This window comes from Octopus bimaculoides, chromosome 7 (genome assembly GCF_046866305.1).
Source record: "Octopus bimaculoides isolate indiv1 chromosome 7, ASM4686630v1, whole genome shotgun sequence".
Classification (NCBI taxonomy): Eukaryota; Metazoa; Mollusca; class Cephalopoda; order Octopoda; family Octopodidae; genus Octopus; species Octopus bimaculoides.
Genome location: NC_142934.1, coordinates 79,200,169 through 79,217,559, shown reverse-complemented (window position 1 = coordinate 79,217,559; position 17,391 = coordinate 79,200,169). Strand labels below are relative to the sequence as shown.

The 17,391-nt window shown below is 36.5% G+C and overlaps 1 protein-coding gene across 4 annotated transcripts in view; it reads left to right on the top strand.

Moving 5' to 3' along the window:
- LOC106873327 (large ribosomal subunit protein uL15m) overlaps positions 1–16,615 on the top strand; it is a 251,126-nt gene extending 234,511 nt beyond the window's left edge. For 2 of the 4 annotated variants that reach the window (XM_089355553.1, XM_089355555.1), the window contains 4 exons: positions 6,684–6,870; positions 11,424–11,578; positions 14,863–15,025; positions 16,063–16,615. In XM_089355553.1, coding sequence (XP_089211679.1) covers positions 6,766–6,870; positions 11,424–11,578; positions 14,863–15,025; positions 16,063–16,521 — 882 coding nt within the window. In that variant the 5' untranslated portion in view covers positions 6,684–6,765 and the 3' untranslated portion in view covers positions 16,522–16,615. Of the gene's footprint in view, positions 1–6,003; positions 6,072–6,683; positions 6,871–8,374; positions 8,488–11,423; positions 11,579–14,862; positions 15,026–16,062 lie in introns of those variants that run through there. The other 2 variants (XM_089355554.1, XM_089355556.1) reach the window with 2 other exon arrangements.
- Positions 16,616–17,391: the final 776 nt, after the last annotated feature.

Sequence of the window (17,391 nt, the reverse complement as noted above, 5' to 3'; positions counted from 1 at the left end):
ATTAAACATATCTGGTGCTGCTAGATACACTCAGACACACACACACTCACACACACACACACACATTCTAAATTGCAGCCAGAGAAAGACCAGCCAATTGATTTACATGATTTATATCAAATCACTCACAGACACGCTCCTTCCTCTGACCCACAAACACAGCGTCTCATTTCTCTCTCTCTCTCTCTCTCTCTCTCTCTCTCTCTCTCTCTCTCTCTCTCTCTCTCTCTCTCTCTCTCTCTCTCTCTCTCTCTCTTTCTCTCTGCGACCAATTCCTCCAGAACAAACTAATAAATTAAATTAAAATACAGCCTAAACTTTTGAGAAACAGCAGATGTCAAACGGTACCATAAAGAGAGAGAGTTTATTAGAAGACAGAGCGTAGAGTCGTCTGTTTCTTTCATTCATATAATAGGTTGTCTTGATGCAGTACAACACCTATGACATGCAGAAACATTTTTTCAAGTTCACAATCGCCAAAGCATGGAATAAACTACCTGCCCTGGTTATTAGCTGTTAGGACGCTACAGCTTCTCAAAGTTTGCCAAGATTACTCCGGACGTGCCTATGCACTCTTTCCTCTTTATGATTCTTTTACTGTTCGTTTTTCTGTCATTTTATGTTTTGTTCTGTGTACTGTGTATGCACTTTTGGCGCCCATTGCTGTCTTTCTTTACTTAACTTATGGCTGCTTTCTGTCCTCTTTTTATCCCTTTTCTATGAGTTGTGCTGTTTGTTCTTGAGCACTGAATACGATAAGCTTATTAGTACTGTTGTCATTGTCGTCCTCCTCATCGTCGTCGTCGTCATCATCATCATCATCCTTCACATATATATACACACACTCGCACACTACACACACATACATGGATTCTCTACAAATGTCTGTGTCTGTCTGTCCGTCCGTCCGTCTGTTTGTCTATGAGTAAATGTAAGTCAGTTCCTACTTACTTAGTTGATAATTCAATAACTTATACAACTGAAGGCGTCGAGCTCTCAGAGACGTTAGCACGCTGGACGAAATGCTTGGCAATACTTCGTCTGTCTTTACTTCTGAGTTCAAATTCCGCCGAGGTCGACTTTGTCTTTCATCCTTTCGGGGTGAATAAATTAAGTACCAGTTGCGTACTAGGGTCGACCTAATCGACTGCCCCCCCCCCTCCCCAAAAGTTTCGGACCTTGTGCTGAAAGAAGAAAAGAATCGTTACAGCGCCTTGGCGGCGAGGTGGCAGAAGCGTTAGTACGCTGGGCGAAGTGCTTAGCGGTATTTCGTCTGCCTTTTACGTTCTAAGCGATCCCCCCCTCCCAAAAAATTTCGGGCCTTGTGCCTAGAATAGAAAGGAATATCCTATACAACTGGATACCGACTTTGAATTTTTGTTTTTTGTTTTTGCTTTTGTTTTTGTTTTGTGTTGTTGTCGTTGTTGTTTTTTTCTTTCTTTTCATTTTTCTTTAATAACAAGTAACCCAGATTCAAAACAGCAGCGTACAGAAGTAAAAAGTACGAAAAGTAATCTGCTACTTTGTAGCCACATCAGGTAATCCAGACCGACGTTAAAGATGGGGGTAGATCACCAAGTAACGACATCGATTGAATCAGGGGACATAACTCTAACATGAATATTTTAAATGATATTTTAATATTCTATATCTGCCGTAAATCCATACCAATGATCAGCATAATGGATAAGCTTATTTATTTATTTACTCTACTTTTTCGTTATGTCAATAGAAGGAATTGCTTCCAGCATGTTCATAAAGATGGTCGCTTAACCCTCTTTTGATAACAATCCGTCCGAGACCGCTCATGATTCTCTGACGCAACCCCGACCTGTTTTAAAGTAATCTAAGATAAAAACCTCCCTTCAATATTTCATATCCGATATACAGTTTGGATACAAATCCCGCCGGAGTCAGCTTTTCCTTTCATCCCCTCAGACGTCGATGAAACGGAATACCAGTCAAATACTGAGGTCAAATTTCTGATCTTGTACGTATTTACGTTCTAAACACCAGCTTAATAATGACAGTTGTTTTTCAAAATTCTTCTTTATTTTCAAAATTAATTGAAACAAAGTCAGTGTATATCGGGAAAAATATGGTTACAGAAGGGTTTGAACGTTATGCAGAACCAAAAAAATCAGCTTTTAATATATTTATAATTAATTAAACAAATACATAACGGCGCGATCTCCGCAGTTATTTTTATAAACTTTTTTGAAGGAGTTTTATTTTTATTTTTTATTGATAGAGATGTATTTTGTTTCGGTGTTTTTGTAAATGACTGCTTCGATTTTTGTGTACACACACACACACACACACACACACACACACACACACACACACACACACACACACACACACACACACACACACACACACACACACACACATACATTACATACATGCATGCATGCAGGCAGGAGTGCATGTATGCAGGCATACATACATGCATACATACATACATACATACATACATACATACATACATACATACATACATACATACATACATACATACATATCCTGTTATTGATGTTGAAATTCCAATGAAGAAGCATTGGATCTAGATTAGAAACCAGCTCTTTCTCTATTGGCAAAAAAAATCTTGAAATAAACTAAACAATGACATACATACATACATACATGCACAGATGCTCGCACACATACATTCATACATACATACATACATACATACATACATACATGCATGCATGCATACATGCATACATACATACATACATACATACATACATACATACATACATACATTCATACATACATACATGCATGCATGCATGCATGCATACATGCATACATACATACATACATACATACATACATACATACATACATTCATACATACATACATACATACATACATACATACATACATACATTCACAAACATACACACACATACCAACCATCTGATATGTATGCGTGGAAGTAAAAATATTTATGTGTAAGTCTCTCTGTTATGGGTAAAAAAATTTAAGTAAATTTGTCTTTGAAATTATTTTATCAGGATATAAACATGCTTAGTTTTCATAAAACGGGGTATATTTCATTGTTAATAAATCGAAAGCTGAAGATGCAGCGGTCACTGCTTTCCTTCGCCATCATCGTCAGTGCACCTAATCTTCTAATAGATTTACGTTTCCCGAAAAATAATATCGTTTTGATTAGTTACCCCAGAAACTGATGTCCTGCACGGGAATAATTCGGTAGTACATTGCTAGCTTTTAAATTTGTTGTAGCTTAATGAGAGGAGAAATAGCAGCCCCGATTACACTTAACAGGTCCTCCAGAATAGAAGAAGGAAAGAAAATGATACCATCAATCCGGAGACCTATTCCGAATGTTTACAATAGAGAAAACTCTGCTTAATGCACTCATGTGCAAGGGGCTGATTTTAAGCTAGATGACAGATATTCATTGCAGAGGATTAGAGAGGACCAACAAGTGATCATCTTAATTCCTTATTACCATATAAAGTTGTTGTTTTTTTTATGTAAATGTATGTAAAATGTAAAAACATCCAATGGAAATAACTATATGTTTATTACAAATATCCAAAAAACAATCCATCAAATAAAACTCCGGAAAGACTTCCGCCCGTCCCCCACCCCATTTTCTCCCGAATTTGTTTATTTTTATAAATTTTTTTTTTACCAAAAATCCCCGTTTTCGAACACGGAGGTTCCGAAAAATTGCCAAATATCGACATTGTGAAATTTCACCACCACCACCGCCTCCAAACTTCTTCAATTTTGACTTTTTTCCCTAACCCTAACCCTAAAACCCTAAAACCTTAACTGTAAGTACAGAAATGTTTTGAAATTTTTGTCCGAATCATGATGTCAGTATTTTTCCGCATATTTAGAAAAAAAAATTCTTAAAAAAAAAATTTACAAAGATTTTTGGAATTTTTTTTCAGAATCATAATCTCCGTATTTTTTCCGCATATTTTGAAAAAAAACTTGTGAAAAAAGTTAAAAATGAAGGAAATGGGGGTGAGTTGGGTGGGAATTTAGAAATGTCGATTTTTGCCAATTTTTTTTTTTTTTTTGCAGATTCGTATTCCTCGTAGTCGAAAGAGGAGGTCTGTGTCGAAAATAGAAATTTTTTTTAAGGGTGGTTGGCGGTGGGGTCGGGGGGAAGTCTTGCCAAAACTCCTCTTCAAGTTTTATCCTATGAAGAAATTTAGTCTCTCGAATAAAGATTATCCTTTCGTCTACTTTTTGAACGTCAAGAAGTCGACCGCGTTCGACCTTCAAAAGACTTCAGTCATATTTGCTTTTTATAAAAAAAAAATGTTGGACAATATAATCATATTCATGCACACACAAAAAATATATAGTATCACCACAGCGAAGCTGTATTTCACAAGAGATATATACCTAAAGAGGTGATATAATTTTATAAACTTCTGATGCTTTTGTAGTGAATAAAGGGGAATAACTCTGCTGTTTCTTTTCCTATTCCTTTGAAATTCGTTTGTTAAAAATAATTTGGTTCTTATTTAAATTGTCTTTTATTCAAAGTCTTTCCGAATAAATGGACACACGGACACACACAAAACTCCTAATTCTTTTCTTGTTTTTTATTATCTCGCAATATTTTCGTTAAACTTCTGAGTTGTTCTTTTGTTTTTGTTTTTTATTTAATGAACAAGCTTTTACAACGCTTAGTTCTAGTTAATGTAACTGTCGATGATAAGGTGGCAGGCTGGCAGAATCGTTAGCACACCGGACAAAATGCTTCGCGGCATTTCGTCCGTCTTTATGTTCTGAGTTCAAAAGTTTCTGACGTTGACTTATCCTTTTGGGGCCTATGAATTAAGTACCAGTTGCGTACTGGTCAATTTAATTTACTTACTCCTTCCCCCGAAATTGCTGGCCTTGTGCCAAATTTAAAACCAACGTAACTGTAGATGCAGTACAGTCAAACGTTTAAGAAGTTCGCTTCCTAACTATGTGGTCTCGGGTTCGATCTCACGGCGTGGCACATAAGGCAAATATCATTTTCAAAACTTTCCTCGTACCCAGTGAGTGAAAGTGTGTTGACGGAAAACTGCATAGAAACCTATCGGGTAGATTGTACCTGATATTCAAAAGGTAGGGGCTTATCACACACTCTCACGCTCACTCTGCCTGAAAGTTACGTTATGAATAACTGCTTACACGTTAATTAAGGAGCAGGTAATCCAGTTGATCTAACAAGTGGATCCCCACCGTCGAATACTTTAATGTGTGTCTAAGTAGTTATGTGTGGAGGCGCAATGGCCCAGCGGTTAGGGCTGCGGACTCGCGGTCGTAGGATCGCGGCTTCGATTCCCAGACCGGACGTTGTGTGTGTTTATTGAGCGAAAACACCTAAAGTTCCACGAGGTTCCGGCAGGGGATGGTAGCGAACCTTGCTGTACTCTTTCACCACAACTTTCTCTCACTCTTACTTCCTGTTTCTGTTGTACCTGTATTTCAAAGGGCCAGCCTTGTCACACTGTGTCACGCTGAATCTCCCCGAGAACTACGTTAAGGGTACACGTGTCTGTAGAGTGTTCAGCCACTTGCACGTTAATTTCACGAGCAGGCTGTTCTGTTGATCGGATCAACTGGAACCCTCGTCGTCGTAAGCGACGGAGTGCCAACCATGTAGTTATGTGTCTGTTGTAGTTTGCGTGCCATAAGTGCTGGAAGGAAATTTGCTTAAAGGAGCGCAAACCCAGATCCAAAATTTTTTATAAACAATTTTCCAATAACGGAAAAGTAATGCTACAAATCAGTCTAAAAAATGTTTTCATTTTTGCAATGAAATTTTTTTTATCGTGTTTTGTTTTTGTATTTGATTTGCAAGATTTTTTTACGTGAATTCGAGTGTTGAAACATATTTTGTTGTCCCTTGGGAGGGTCATTATGCCAATAATAAACACACGCACTGCTTCTATTTCACTCATTATTTTTATTTGTCACTTACTCTTTTACTCTTTTATTTGTTTCAGTCATTTGACTGTGGCCATGCTGGAGCACCGCCTTTAGGTGAGCAAATCGACCCCAGAACTTATTTTGTGTAAGCCTAGTACTTATTCTATCGGTCTCTTATGCCGAACGGGGACGTAAACACACCACCATCGGTTGTCAAGTGATGTTGGGGGGACAAACACAGACACACAAACATATACACACTCACACACATATATACATATATACGACGGGCTTCTTTTCAGTTTCTGTCTACCAAATCCACTCACAAGGCTTTGGTCGGCCCAAAGCTATAGAAGAAGACACTTGCCCAAAGTACCACGCAGTGGGACTGAACCCGAAACTTTGTGGATGGTAAGCAAGCTATTTACCACACAGCGAGTAGAATATTTATATATATATATATATATATATATATATATATATATATATATATATATATATATATATATATATATATATATATATATATATATATATATATATATATATATATATATATATATATATATATATATATATATATATATATATATATATATATATATATATATATATATATTCGACCTTATCAACATTTATGTAATACACCCCTGACTGTTACAAACGTTTCTATTTCAAATTGTAGTTTATAATGTCTAATATTATTTTACGATGAAAAATGTTAACAACTGATTTGATCATTTAAATATATTTTCAGAAACTTGGAATCTCCTTGTAACTCTGGTGACCTTGGAATGATTCAAGGGAAATAACTCTATCAATGTGGTTTCCATTTAAAAATGGCGGCCGGTAATACAACTCGTGCGTTGCGAATGCTTCGCGATTTACCTCGAGTTACTCTTTCCAATCTATCGCCGCTACCACAAAAAGCATCAAAACGAAAGGTATTTTTATTTCATTATTTCTTTCGTAGACACATTTAAGGAATCTGGATTGCTTCAATCTAATTCAAATGACAAGTAGTCTTGTGTTTACGTCCTCTACAGGTTATTTCTGGACGGTATTTTCTTTAACCTTATGAATAATTATTAATTTCAACAATTCTCTAACCCTTTTGTTACCATATTTCTGTTGAAAACACTGCCTTTGTTTAAATTAATTTTGAAAACAATGAAAAATTTAGTATAAAGAACTATTGTTTTTAAGCTGATGTTTGGGTCAAAATGTTGACGGAAGGTCTTAATTTAGACAATTTAAAAACAAGTTTGTATTATAAAACCAGGAGCAATTTCAGATACATTTGTATCAAGAGGAATAAATTACAACCGTAATGTCAAAAGAATGAAGGAATATAGGGTACTTGTTAAAGTACAAATGAATACACAATATAAACTCATTCAATTTTCTAATAATGGTTTAACGATTTGGTCATCCAACATGTGTTTAGTTAATAAGAGCAATAAGACCTGCAAGCTGGCTGAATTGTTGCCACGCCGGACAAAATGCTTAGCGGCATTTCTTCCGGCTCTTTACGTTCTGAGTTCAAATGTGGTGGAGGTCGACTTTGCCTTTCATTCTAAATACATTTAGTAAATAATTATTTAAGGTTCTTCCTCATATTCGAGGGGAGTTAATTTGGAATTCGCAGTAAATGAACTTCGATTTCTGCATTCGTCAGCGTGGTCGCTTGACCTGCTAAAATTAACAACTAAATCTCAAATTATACCCTATCGTCTTCAAAAAGTGAAGGGATACGTTATATAATGTAACTCTTGACACCCCTATAAAGACGTGATAGTCATGGCTGGAATGCTTCTTTTATTATAAACTTACTGAAAAGAAAATACATCGGAAACGCTAAAAAAAAAACCGATTTAAGATAGGATAAAATATTACTTGGGACATCACACTCCTGATGGAATTGCTAGAAATAGTAGCTAATTCTCTTGCAAATCACACATTAAGAAGTGAACTTTCTTCTCGTATGCCAACAAAGGTCATCTACGTGATTACTTGACCTATTAGAAATTGCAACCAAAACTCCCTCACAATCATACCCTCTCATGATCATTCTACAGGGTGTTCACAAAGTCTAGGTACATGGAGTAAATAAAATCATAGCATAAACAATTAAATATAAGAAATAATAATTTCTTAAAGTATGTGTTAATCCCCATGTGGGTACATGGAGTAAATAAAATCATAACATAAACAATTAAATATAAGAAATAATAATTTCTTAAAGTATGTGTTAATCGGCATGTACCCAGACTTTGTGGACACCCTGTATATTATTTAAAATTGTGTATTCTTCATGTTTTAATAGCTGATATTACACATAAAGACTACTTTATGGTCTTTGGCCTTCAGTAATTATCATTTAAGTGTGTCCAGTTATACTCTGTACTGTAGGTCTATAATAATGTCCTTTTCTTTTTAACCCTTGAGTCTCATAAGGCTGGTTACTCAGTGTATAATTGACCAAGATCACAACATTCCTCCAGAACATGATGCTAGTCATTGCAGGATTCAAGGCCAACCATTTTGAGGGGAGGGAACAGGTCAGTTACCAGAGAGTTTAGTAACACACCATCGTAAACACACACGCTCAATCAATAATTTTGGTGTGGGCCCTGTATCATTTTCCGAGGGGTTTTGGCTCATTTTCTAATATTCCTCGTTACCAGCTTAACGATAATGGGCTATTATCTTGTCTCACTTACCTCTTAAAGACACTTACCTTGGTATATTAAACCACAAACAATACCTTTGGTGTGGTGGGGGGGTCTCTATGTTTATTTCTAAGTATTATGATTAAAAATATGCCATGCAATACACCGTTCAGTAGTGCCGGTATATTCTACAAAATGAGCAAGACACAGTCATTGTTTCATCTTTCAGATGCATACATAAATAAATAAATTTACATAAGTGGATTGATTAGAGTAGATCTTCACGGCCATTTTAAGACCAAAACCAGCGTTCTAACTTCATTCCTTGCCGAGATATCGCATTCTGAAAGTCGCAAAACTTTGCGTTTTCCTCGGTTTTTAAGTTGTGGACCTTACGACGGTCTGTTACTAAACACCTCGTATGAAATATTAACTTCTCCATTACAAAACTGTTCAGTAGTTCTTGAGTTTGTTTAAGGCACAACAACAAAGACCATACTGGATCAGCACCTTCAGTAGTTACCTGTTTAACCCTATAATGCTTAAATTATCAATTGCAGCATTGAAGGTGTTTATAAGCCATTTAAGAAACACACAAAACTGTTAGATTCATTTCAACATTTAAATTTAATTTGTCAAAATATTTTCATCGCTTTGAGACCATGACCTGTTCAAGCGACGAAAATATTTTGGCAAATTAAATTTAAATGTTGAAGTGAATCTAACGGCTTTTTTGTGTGTTTCTTAAATGGCTTATAAACACCTTCCACGCTGCAATTGTTTTCATTCCAGCACACGATCTCAGATCAGGTCGCTTACTATGCAAGTACATCTCCGCTTAAATTATCGATTTCTAGAAACTATTTACTGTTATATTTCCAGCTTATTTAGCACAATGGGTGTGTTTGAAGTAAAAAAAATGTAATTTTCTCACATATATATTTAATGTTTGTTTTTATGTTCTTTTATAATAAAAACAATTTAAAATTTAACTGAAAACTTAAAACCTTTTGTAGAGAATATATTTAGAAAACTTACAAGAAGGGAGATGACTGTGGTGTTGAAGTTTTGGATTTGCTTCCATTTGTCAGAATGTCCAATGAAGACAAGCAGACAGAAACTGAAGTGACTGTCACTCTTCTTGCATGAAGTATATCATCATCATCATCATCATCATATAAATGATGAGAAGTTAATAACAAACAATTATTAACTTCTCAATCTCCATTTTTTCCCCCCTTTTATATGAATATAAACGATGTTTTTATATATATATATATATATATACCTATTATTAAAACAATGGTGATGAATATTTTATGTTCCAAATACCAGTTTAATAATGCAGAAGTTATGTTACCAAATCCCTTCCACTAATTCTTGACTATTTAGGTTATTAATAGAAACACACAGGCCATTGGCTGATTAAGTTAAATTTGAATGTGGTTTTTTTTTTTTTTGTAGGGGAGGGGGTTCTAAAAAAATGGAGGCTACAGAAAAGTGTGTATTTACTTTGAACAAATCTGTTTGATTTTATTGTGTGTCGCTTCACTCCTTGCATAAATGTGAGCAGTGGCCATGCTGGGGCACCACTTGGAAGAGTTTAGTCAAATAAATCAACTCCTAATATTTTTTCATTTTCAAGAGTCTGTACTTACTTTATCAGTCTCTTTCGGCAGATCACTGTTACAGGGGGATGTAAGCAAACCAACACCAATTGTCAAGCAGTGAGGAAACAGACCCTCACAAACCATAATGTGTATATATATATGTATATATCTATGTATATATATATATTCTTTTATTGTTTCATTCATTTGACTGCGGCCATGCTGGAGCATTGCCTTTTTAGTCAAACAAATCGACCCGAGTACTTATTCCATCGTTCTCTTTCACGGAACTGCTAAGTTATGGGGACGTAAACACACCAACATTGGTTGTCAAGCGATGATGTGGGGACTAGACACACATTTACATACACACACAGACATATATATATAAATAAATATATAAATGTTCATAGGTCATTTTCATTATTATTATTATTATTATAATAAAGTATTTTCAATGGATCAGTTTTGAGCTCTATTTAAAGTTTATATATATATATATATATATATATATATATGATGGGCTTCTTTCAGTTTCCATCTATTAAATCCACTCACAAGGTTTTGGACGGCCCAAGGCTATAGTAGAAGACACTTCCCCAAGGTGTCACGCGATGGGACTGAACCTGGAACCATGTGGTTGGTAAGCAATCTACTTACCACACAGCCACTCCTGTGTATAAGCCAATTTTGCTTCTTTCATCTTCCCTTGGTGTACAGCTTCTAATATATATATATATATATATATAAACAATATATGAGTATATGCATATATATGTACATGTATGTACATACCTTCATCTACATGTACATATAGATACATATCTGGGTTACATGACGTTGCAAAAGAACATGGACAAAATGATAAACAAGGTACAACAAGCAGGCCACATAGAGAACATATCCTTCATCAGCTGCCACCATTAAAATACCGGTGTACACATACAAAATGGGCTTCCAGTTTTTATTTACCAAATTCATTCACAAGGCATTGGTAATCCCAGGACCATAGTAGAAGACACTCACCCAAGGTGCTTCTGCACAATGGGACTGAACTTGAAGCCACATAGTTACAAAGCAAGCTTCTTAGCCCACGCAGCTATTCCCATGCCTGTTGTGTTTCCTATTTTGGCCTTTTTGTGGATTTTTTTTTTTTTTTTTTTTTTTTTTTTTTGTTACATATATATATATTTGTCTTTATATTTGTTATAACAGGAGCTTAAGAAACGAGGAACCTGTCGTGGTGGAAATTCAGGACGAAGTGACACAGGTCAAAAAAAACATGGAAATCTTCCTAGACTTGGTTTTGAAGGTGGAAATACTCCATTTTATTTAATGATTCCAAAAGAACCATTTTATAAAGGCTGGCAGTAAGTCATATTTTACAATTATAGTACTATGTCATGTTTCACAACTATACTACCAAATTTTGTTGTAAACTCCTTTACAACATAAATCAAGTTATCTTTATCTAACAAAAATATTATCACTAAAAATTACCTCTAAATAGAAATTTAAAAGAAATTTACTGTAACCCTTTAGCATTTAAACCAGTCATATCTAGTCCAAATATTTTTTTGTTTCATACATATACACAGGAGTGGCTGTGTGGTAAGAAGCTTGCTTCCCAACCACATGGTTCCTTGTTCAGTCCCACTGCGTAGCACCTTCAGCAAGTGTCTTCTACTATAGCCTCAGGCCGACCAAAGCCTTGTGAGTGGATTTGGTGGGCGGAAACTGAAAGACGCGCATCATATATATATATATATATATATGTATATGTAAAAACATAAAAAACACCTTTTTGAGCATGGCCGTTGCCAGTACCATGTGACTGGCCCTTGTGCCGGTGGCACATAAAAGCACCCACTACACTCTCGGAGTCGTTGGCGTTAGGAAGGGCATCCAGCTGTAGAAACTCTGCCAAATCAGATTGGTGCCTGGTGCAGTCTTCTGGCTTGCCAGTCCTCAGTCAAATCGTCCAACCCATGCTAGCATGGAAAGCAGACGTTAAACGGTGATGATGATATGTATATGTGTGTATATATCTGGTCATTAAGAATGAAATGTCCAATTTTCTCATGCACCAAGTTTGACAGTTGTTAACTCTAATGTTTTATCTTGACAATTTGTTTTACAACATTGAAACGCAATTCATGGTGTCTGATTATATTGTGAGTTTTCTCTTGTAAATCAATTATTGTGAACCCATTGAGAGATCAAAAATTCGTGTTGTTTATGAATATGAGTTCCGTCTTGGAACCAATGCATCCCAGACAGTTCGAAACCTCAATGAAGTGTTTGGTAAAGATGTGGCGAATAAGTGCACTGTACGTCAATGATTTGAGAAATTCCAGTCTGGTGACTTTACTCTTGAAAATCATGCCTATGGTAGACCTGAGACCAAGGTGGATAATGATGAGCTGCAAACTGTAGTGGAAGCGGATACATCTCAAACTATTCATGGGTTAGCAGGAAGGTTTGATGTTTCGATTCCAACTGCATTGGTTCATCTGAAACAAATCGGCAAGGTAAAGAAGCTAGACAAGTGGGTACCACACGAACTGAACGAGCATCAAATGACACATCATCTTGAAACTTGCTGGTCTTTGTTGTCACTGCATAAAAGCAAAGCATTTTTGCATCGTATTGTAACGTGTGATGAAAAATGGGTTCTTTTCAACAATAGCAAGCGTTCTGCACGGTGGTTGGATAGCGACGAAGTACCAAAACACAATCCAAAAAAGAATATTCACTGAAAAAAGCTAATGGTGTCTGTTTGGTGGTTCAGTGCTGGTGTCATCCACTACAGCTTCATGAGACCTGGTACAGCGGATGTATACATCAACCAATTGGATGAAATGATGAGTGAACTTGCAATTAAAAAAACCGAGATTTGTCGATAGAAACAGGCCAATTCCCTTGCAAGACAATGCTCAACCACATGTTGCACAAAGAACGCTACTCAAGTTACAGGAACTGAACTTGGAAGTACTCTGTCATCCACCATATTCACCAGATCTTGCACCAACTGACTATCACATTTTCCAAGCATTAGACAACTTTTTGCTTGGAAAAAACATCAAATCTGAAGAAGATGCAAAAACAACCTTTTGTGATTTCATCACCTCTTGCTCTCCAGAATTCTTCGCTACTGGCATAAATAAGCTACCGATAAAATGGCAAAATTGTGTTGATAATTTAGGTGCATACTTCGATTAACTGTATTGATTTTTGTTGAGATAAAGTAAAATAAACTTTCAGTTCAAAATCGGACATTTGATTCTTAATGACCTGATATATATTTATATATATGTGTCTTTGTGACTGTGTTTGTGTGTGCGTCCCCCAAATCACTGCTTGACACCTAGTGTTGGTGTGTTTACGTTCCTGTAACTCAGCGGTTTGGCAAAAGGGACTGATAGAATAAGTACCAGGCTTAACAAATAAGTACTGGGGTCGATTTATTCAACTAAAAATTCAAAGCGGTGCCCCAGCATGGCTGCAGTCTAATGACTGAACCAAGTTAAAGATGAAAGATACTCAAACCAACTAGGTCTGACTTCTCACACCTACCCTACAATGTCATTCTAAAAATAAACAATCACATCATTGAAATCTTGAAGCTACAAGATAATGCTGAATTCATTTTTAAAAATGTAAATGAATAATTATTATGCTGTATGTAAACAAACAAGTTTGTTTTTCGAAGCGCTGAAATGTATGATAGAACAAGTAGAAAGATAAATTTTATTCAACGCATAGATACTGAACAGTATAGATATAGAGGATAAAATCCTTTTTATTTTTCTGCTTTTAAAAAGAAAAAAAGGATTTTATCCTTTATATCTGTACTGTTCAGTATCTATGCGCTGAATAATAATTATTATATTTGACTGCTAAAGAGTTGAATATTTTCAAAAGCTTCATGGGTACTCTCTTCACTCTTTTACTTGTTTCAGTCATTTGACTGCGGCCATGCTGGAGCACCACCTTTAGTCGAGCAAATCGACCCCAGGACTTATTCTTTGTAAGCCTAGTACTTATTCTATCGGTCTCCTTTGCCGAACTGCTAAGTGACATGGACGTAAACACTCCACCATCGGTTGTCAAGCGATGTCGGGGGGACAGACACAGACACACAAACATATACACACACATACATATATAAATATATACTTATATACGACATGCTTCTTTCAGTTTCCGTCTACCAAATCCACTCAAATGGCTTTGGTCAGCCCGAGGCTATAGTAGAAGACACTTGCCCAAGGTGCCACGCAGTGGGAATGAACCCGGAACCATGTGGTTGGTAAGCAAGCTACTTACCACACAGCCACTCCAGGTCAGGTACTTTTGTGAGGAGATGCTTGGAAGTGTAGTTAAGAAACTTGCTTCACAGTGTGCAAGTGTCTTTTAGCTTAAACCTTCCCTTTAGAGTCACCCTAGCTATAGTCGTAGAAGATACCTACCCCAAGTACTACACAATGGAAACAAACTCTCAACCACAAGGTTACCAAGCAAACTTCTTAACCTCGTGGCCACATATGCACCTTTATATTAATTAACTAAACATAATCTCATTGTCTTGATGCTGTTTTAGTAACTACTTTTGATTAATGAACTTTTGCTTCTTTTTTTCTTTTTTGTGCAGCTTGCGTAAAAGCTACAGTCCTTTAAACATGTTGTCATTACAAAGAATGATAGATCTTGGTCGGATTGATAAAAACTCACCCATTGATATTGTTAGTGTCACAAATACAAGGCTCTTCACTTTAAACCCGGTGCAAGACCATGGGATCTGGCTGACAGAAGATGTAAGTACTTTTATTTATAACTTTTAGTTGTTATTGTATTAACATATTTGCTGCAGCGATTCTACTTAGCTTGGCATGTCTTCTCAAGTTCAGCAAATATCATCATCATCATCGTTTAGCATGGAAAGCGGACGTTAAACGATGATGATGATGATGATATTTGCTGAACTTGAGAAGACATGCCAAGCTAAGTAGAATCGCTGTCGTCCATACATACAGGCTTGTCCTTTACAAGTGCCGGTGCCACATAAAATGCACTTGTGCCGGTGGAAGGAAAATGTGCAGAAGCTTATTTTGTGTGTTTGTGTGTTTATGATATGGGTTGGACAGTCTGTGTGTGTGTTTATGATATGGGTTGGACAGTGTGTGTGTGTGTGTGTGTGTGTGTTTATGATATGGGTTGGACAGTCTGACATAATCCAAGTCCTTCTGGAAGTTACTCTCCTCCTTGATGAGTCTCAAGACCACATATTGCTCAGACCTGCTTACAGAGGTCAATATTTCAAAAGCCATAACATTGTCAACTCTAAAATTTCTTGTAATTAACGTTGCACATCCTGCAGAGATTAGGCTAAGCTCATTCCCAACTCAATGTTAATCTACATTCATTGCTTAAATTTTTCACAATATTAGATGAAGATGTGGTTTTGTGGTAAGAAGCTTGCTTCCCAACCACATGGTTCCAGGTTCAGTCTCATTACATAGCACCATGGGTGGTGTCTTCTACTATAACCTCAAGCCTTATGAGTGGATTTGATAGAAAGGAAACTGAAAGAAGCTTGTTGTGTGTGTTTGTCTTCTTGTTTTGACATCAGATGATTGATGTAAATTGATATCATTCCAATATTCTGTAAAACCATGTCTGGCCACAGGGAAATGTTACCTTGCTTGGTAACAGGAAGGGCATCTGGCTTTAGGAAACCTACCTCAATAAACTCCCTCTGACCCATGCAAGCATGGAAAAGTGGAAATTAAAATTATGATGATGAATATGCAAATATCTTTATTTTCCCCGCCTTTTCTTATCTCATTGGCAGGGAGCTGATAGCTTCAAGAGCTGTATCAACATAGAAGTCCAGTGGGCTAGTGAGCTGACTATCGCTGCAATTGAGAAAAATGGTGGCAGAATTACAACTCGTTATTATGATCCTATGTCACTGGTAGCCTTGGCTGATATCAAGAAATTTTTCCAGTCAGGGAAACCCATTCCACGATGTCATTTACCAACACAAGATTGCGTGGAATACTATACCAACCCAAAAAACCGTGGCTATCTTGCTGATCCTGATCTTGTACAAGAAGCACGCATAGAACTTGCTCAGAAATACGGTTACACAATACCAGAAGTTGACGAAGACACCAAAAATTTAATGTTAGAAAGCAAAGATCCTCGTCAAGTTTTCTTCAATTTACAACCCGGCTGGATTGTTAACCTAAAAGAGAAAGTAATATATAAAACTACAGATCCAGAATATGAACAATTTTACCAATCTTAACCGTTAATGTGATTAGTATTATTGGATGATGTGTTTTGATAGACTGAGAATTCTCCTTTATATTTTAGCATTAAATAATTTTTATTTCTTTTAATTGTTTGTGCTTTTTTATCTAGAGATATTTGATTAATCACCATAAATAATACAGCTATTTTGAAAGCGAAATCGTGATGGCACCTGTGCCCAGTGTCGCCTTTCTGGCACTTGTGCCCGTGGCATGTGTAAGGACTTTTGAGCGAGATTGTTGCCAGTGCCCCTGGACTGGCTCTTGTGCGGGTGTCACGTAAAATACACCATTTTGAGCGTGGCCGTTGCCAGTACCGCCTGACTGGCCTTCGTGCCGGTGGCACGTAAAAGCACCCACTACACTCTCGGAGTGGTTGGCGTTAGGAAGGGCATCCAGCTGTAGAAACTCTGCCAAATCAGATTGGAGCCTGGTGTAGCCATCTGTCCAACCCATGCTAGCATGGAAAGCAGACGTTAAACGATGATGATGATCTCTTCTATATACTGCGAGTTCCTGCACAATGAAACATGCTTCTGTAGGTTGCTCGTTAGTAACCAAATCTCCCTCAAATCAAACCATACTGTCTTAAAAATAAAAAGGTAAAGCACACTGAATAATATTCTTATACATAATGTGTGTGTGTGTGTGTGTGTGTGTATACATATATATACACTGTGCAGTGAATAAATTGTCTAAATTACGCAAAAATGAAAATAACTCTAAAATCATATTTTAAGAGATATATTTACCAAAATTACATAAATATATCTTGAAATATTAAAGAGGAAATTTATTCAATGAAATTACCATTGGCTTCAACCATGGCCTCAAGATGACTTTGGAGTCACCTTGTTTAAGTTGGT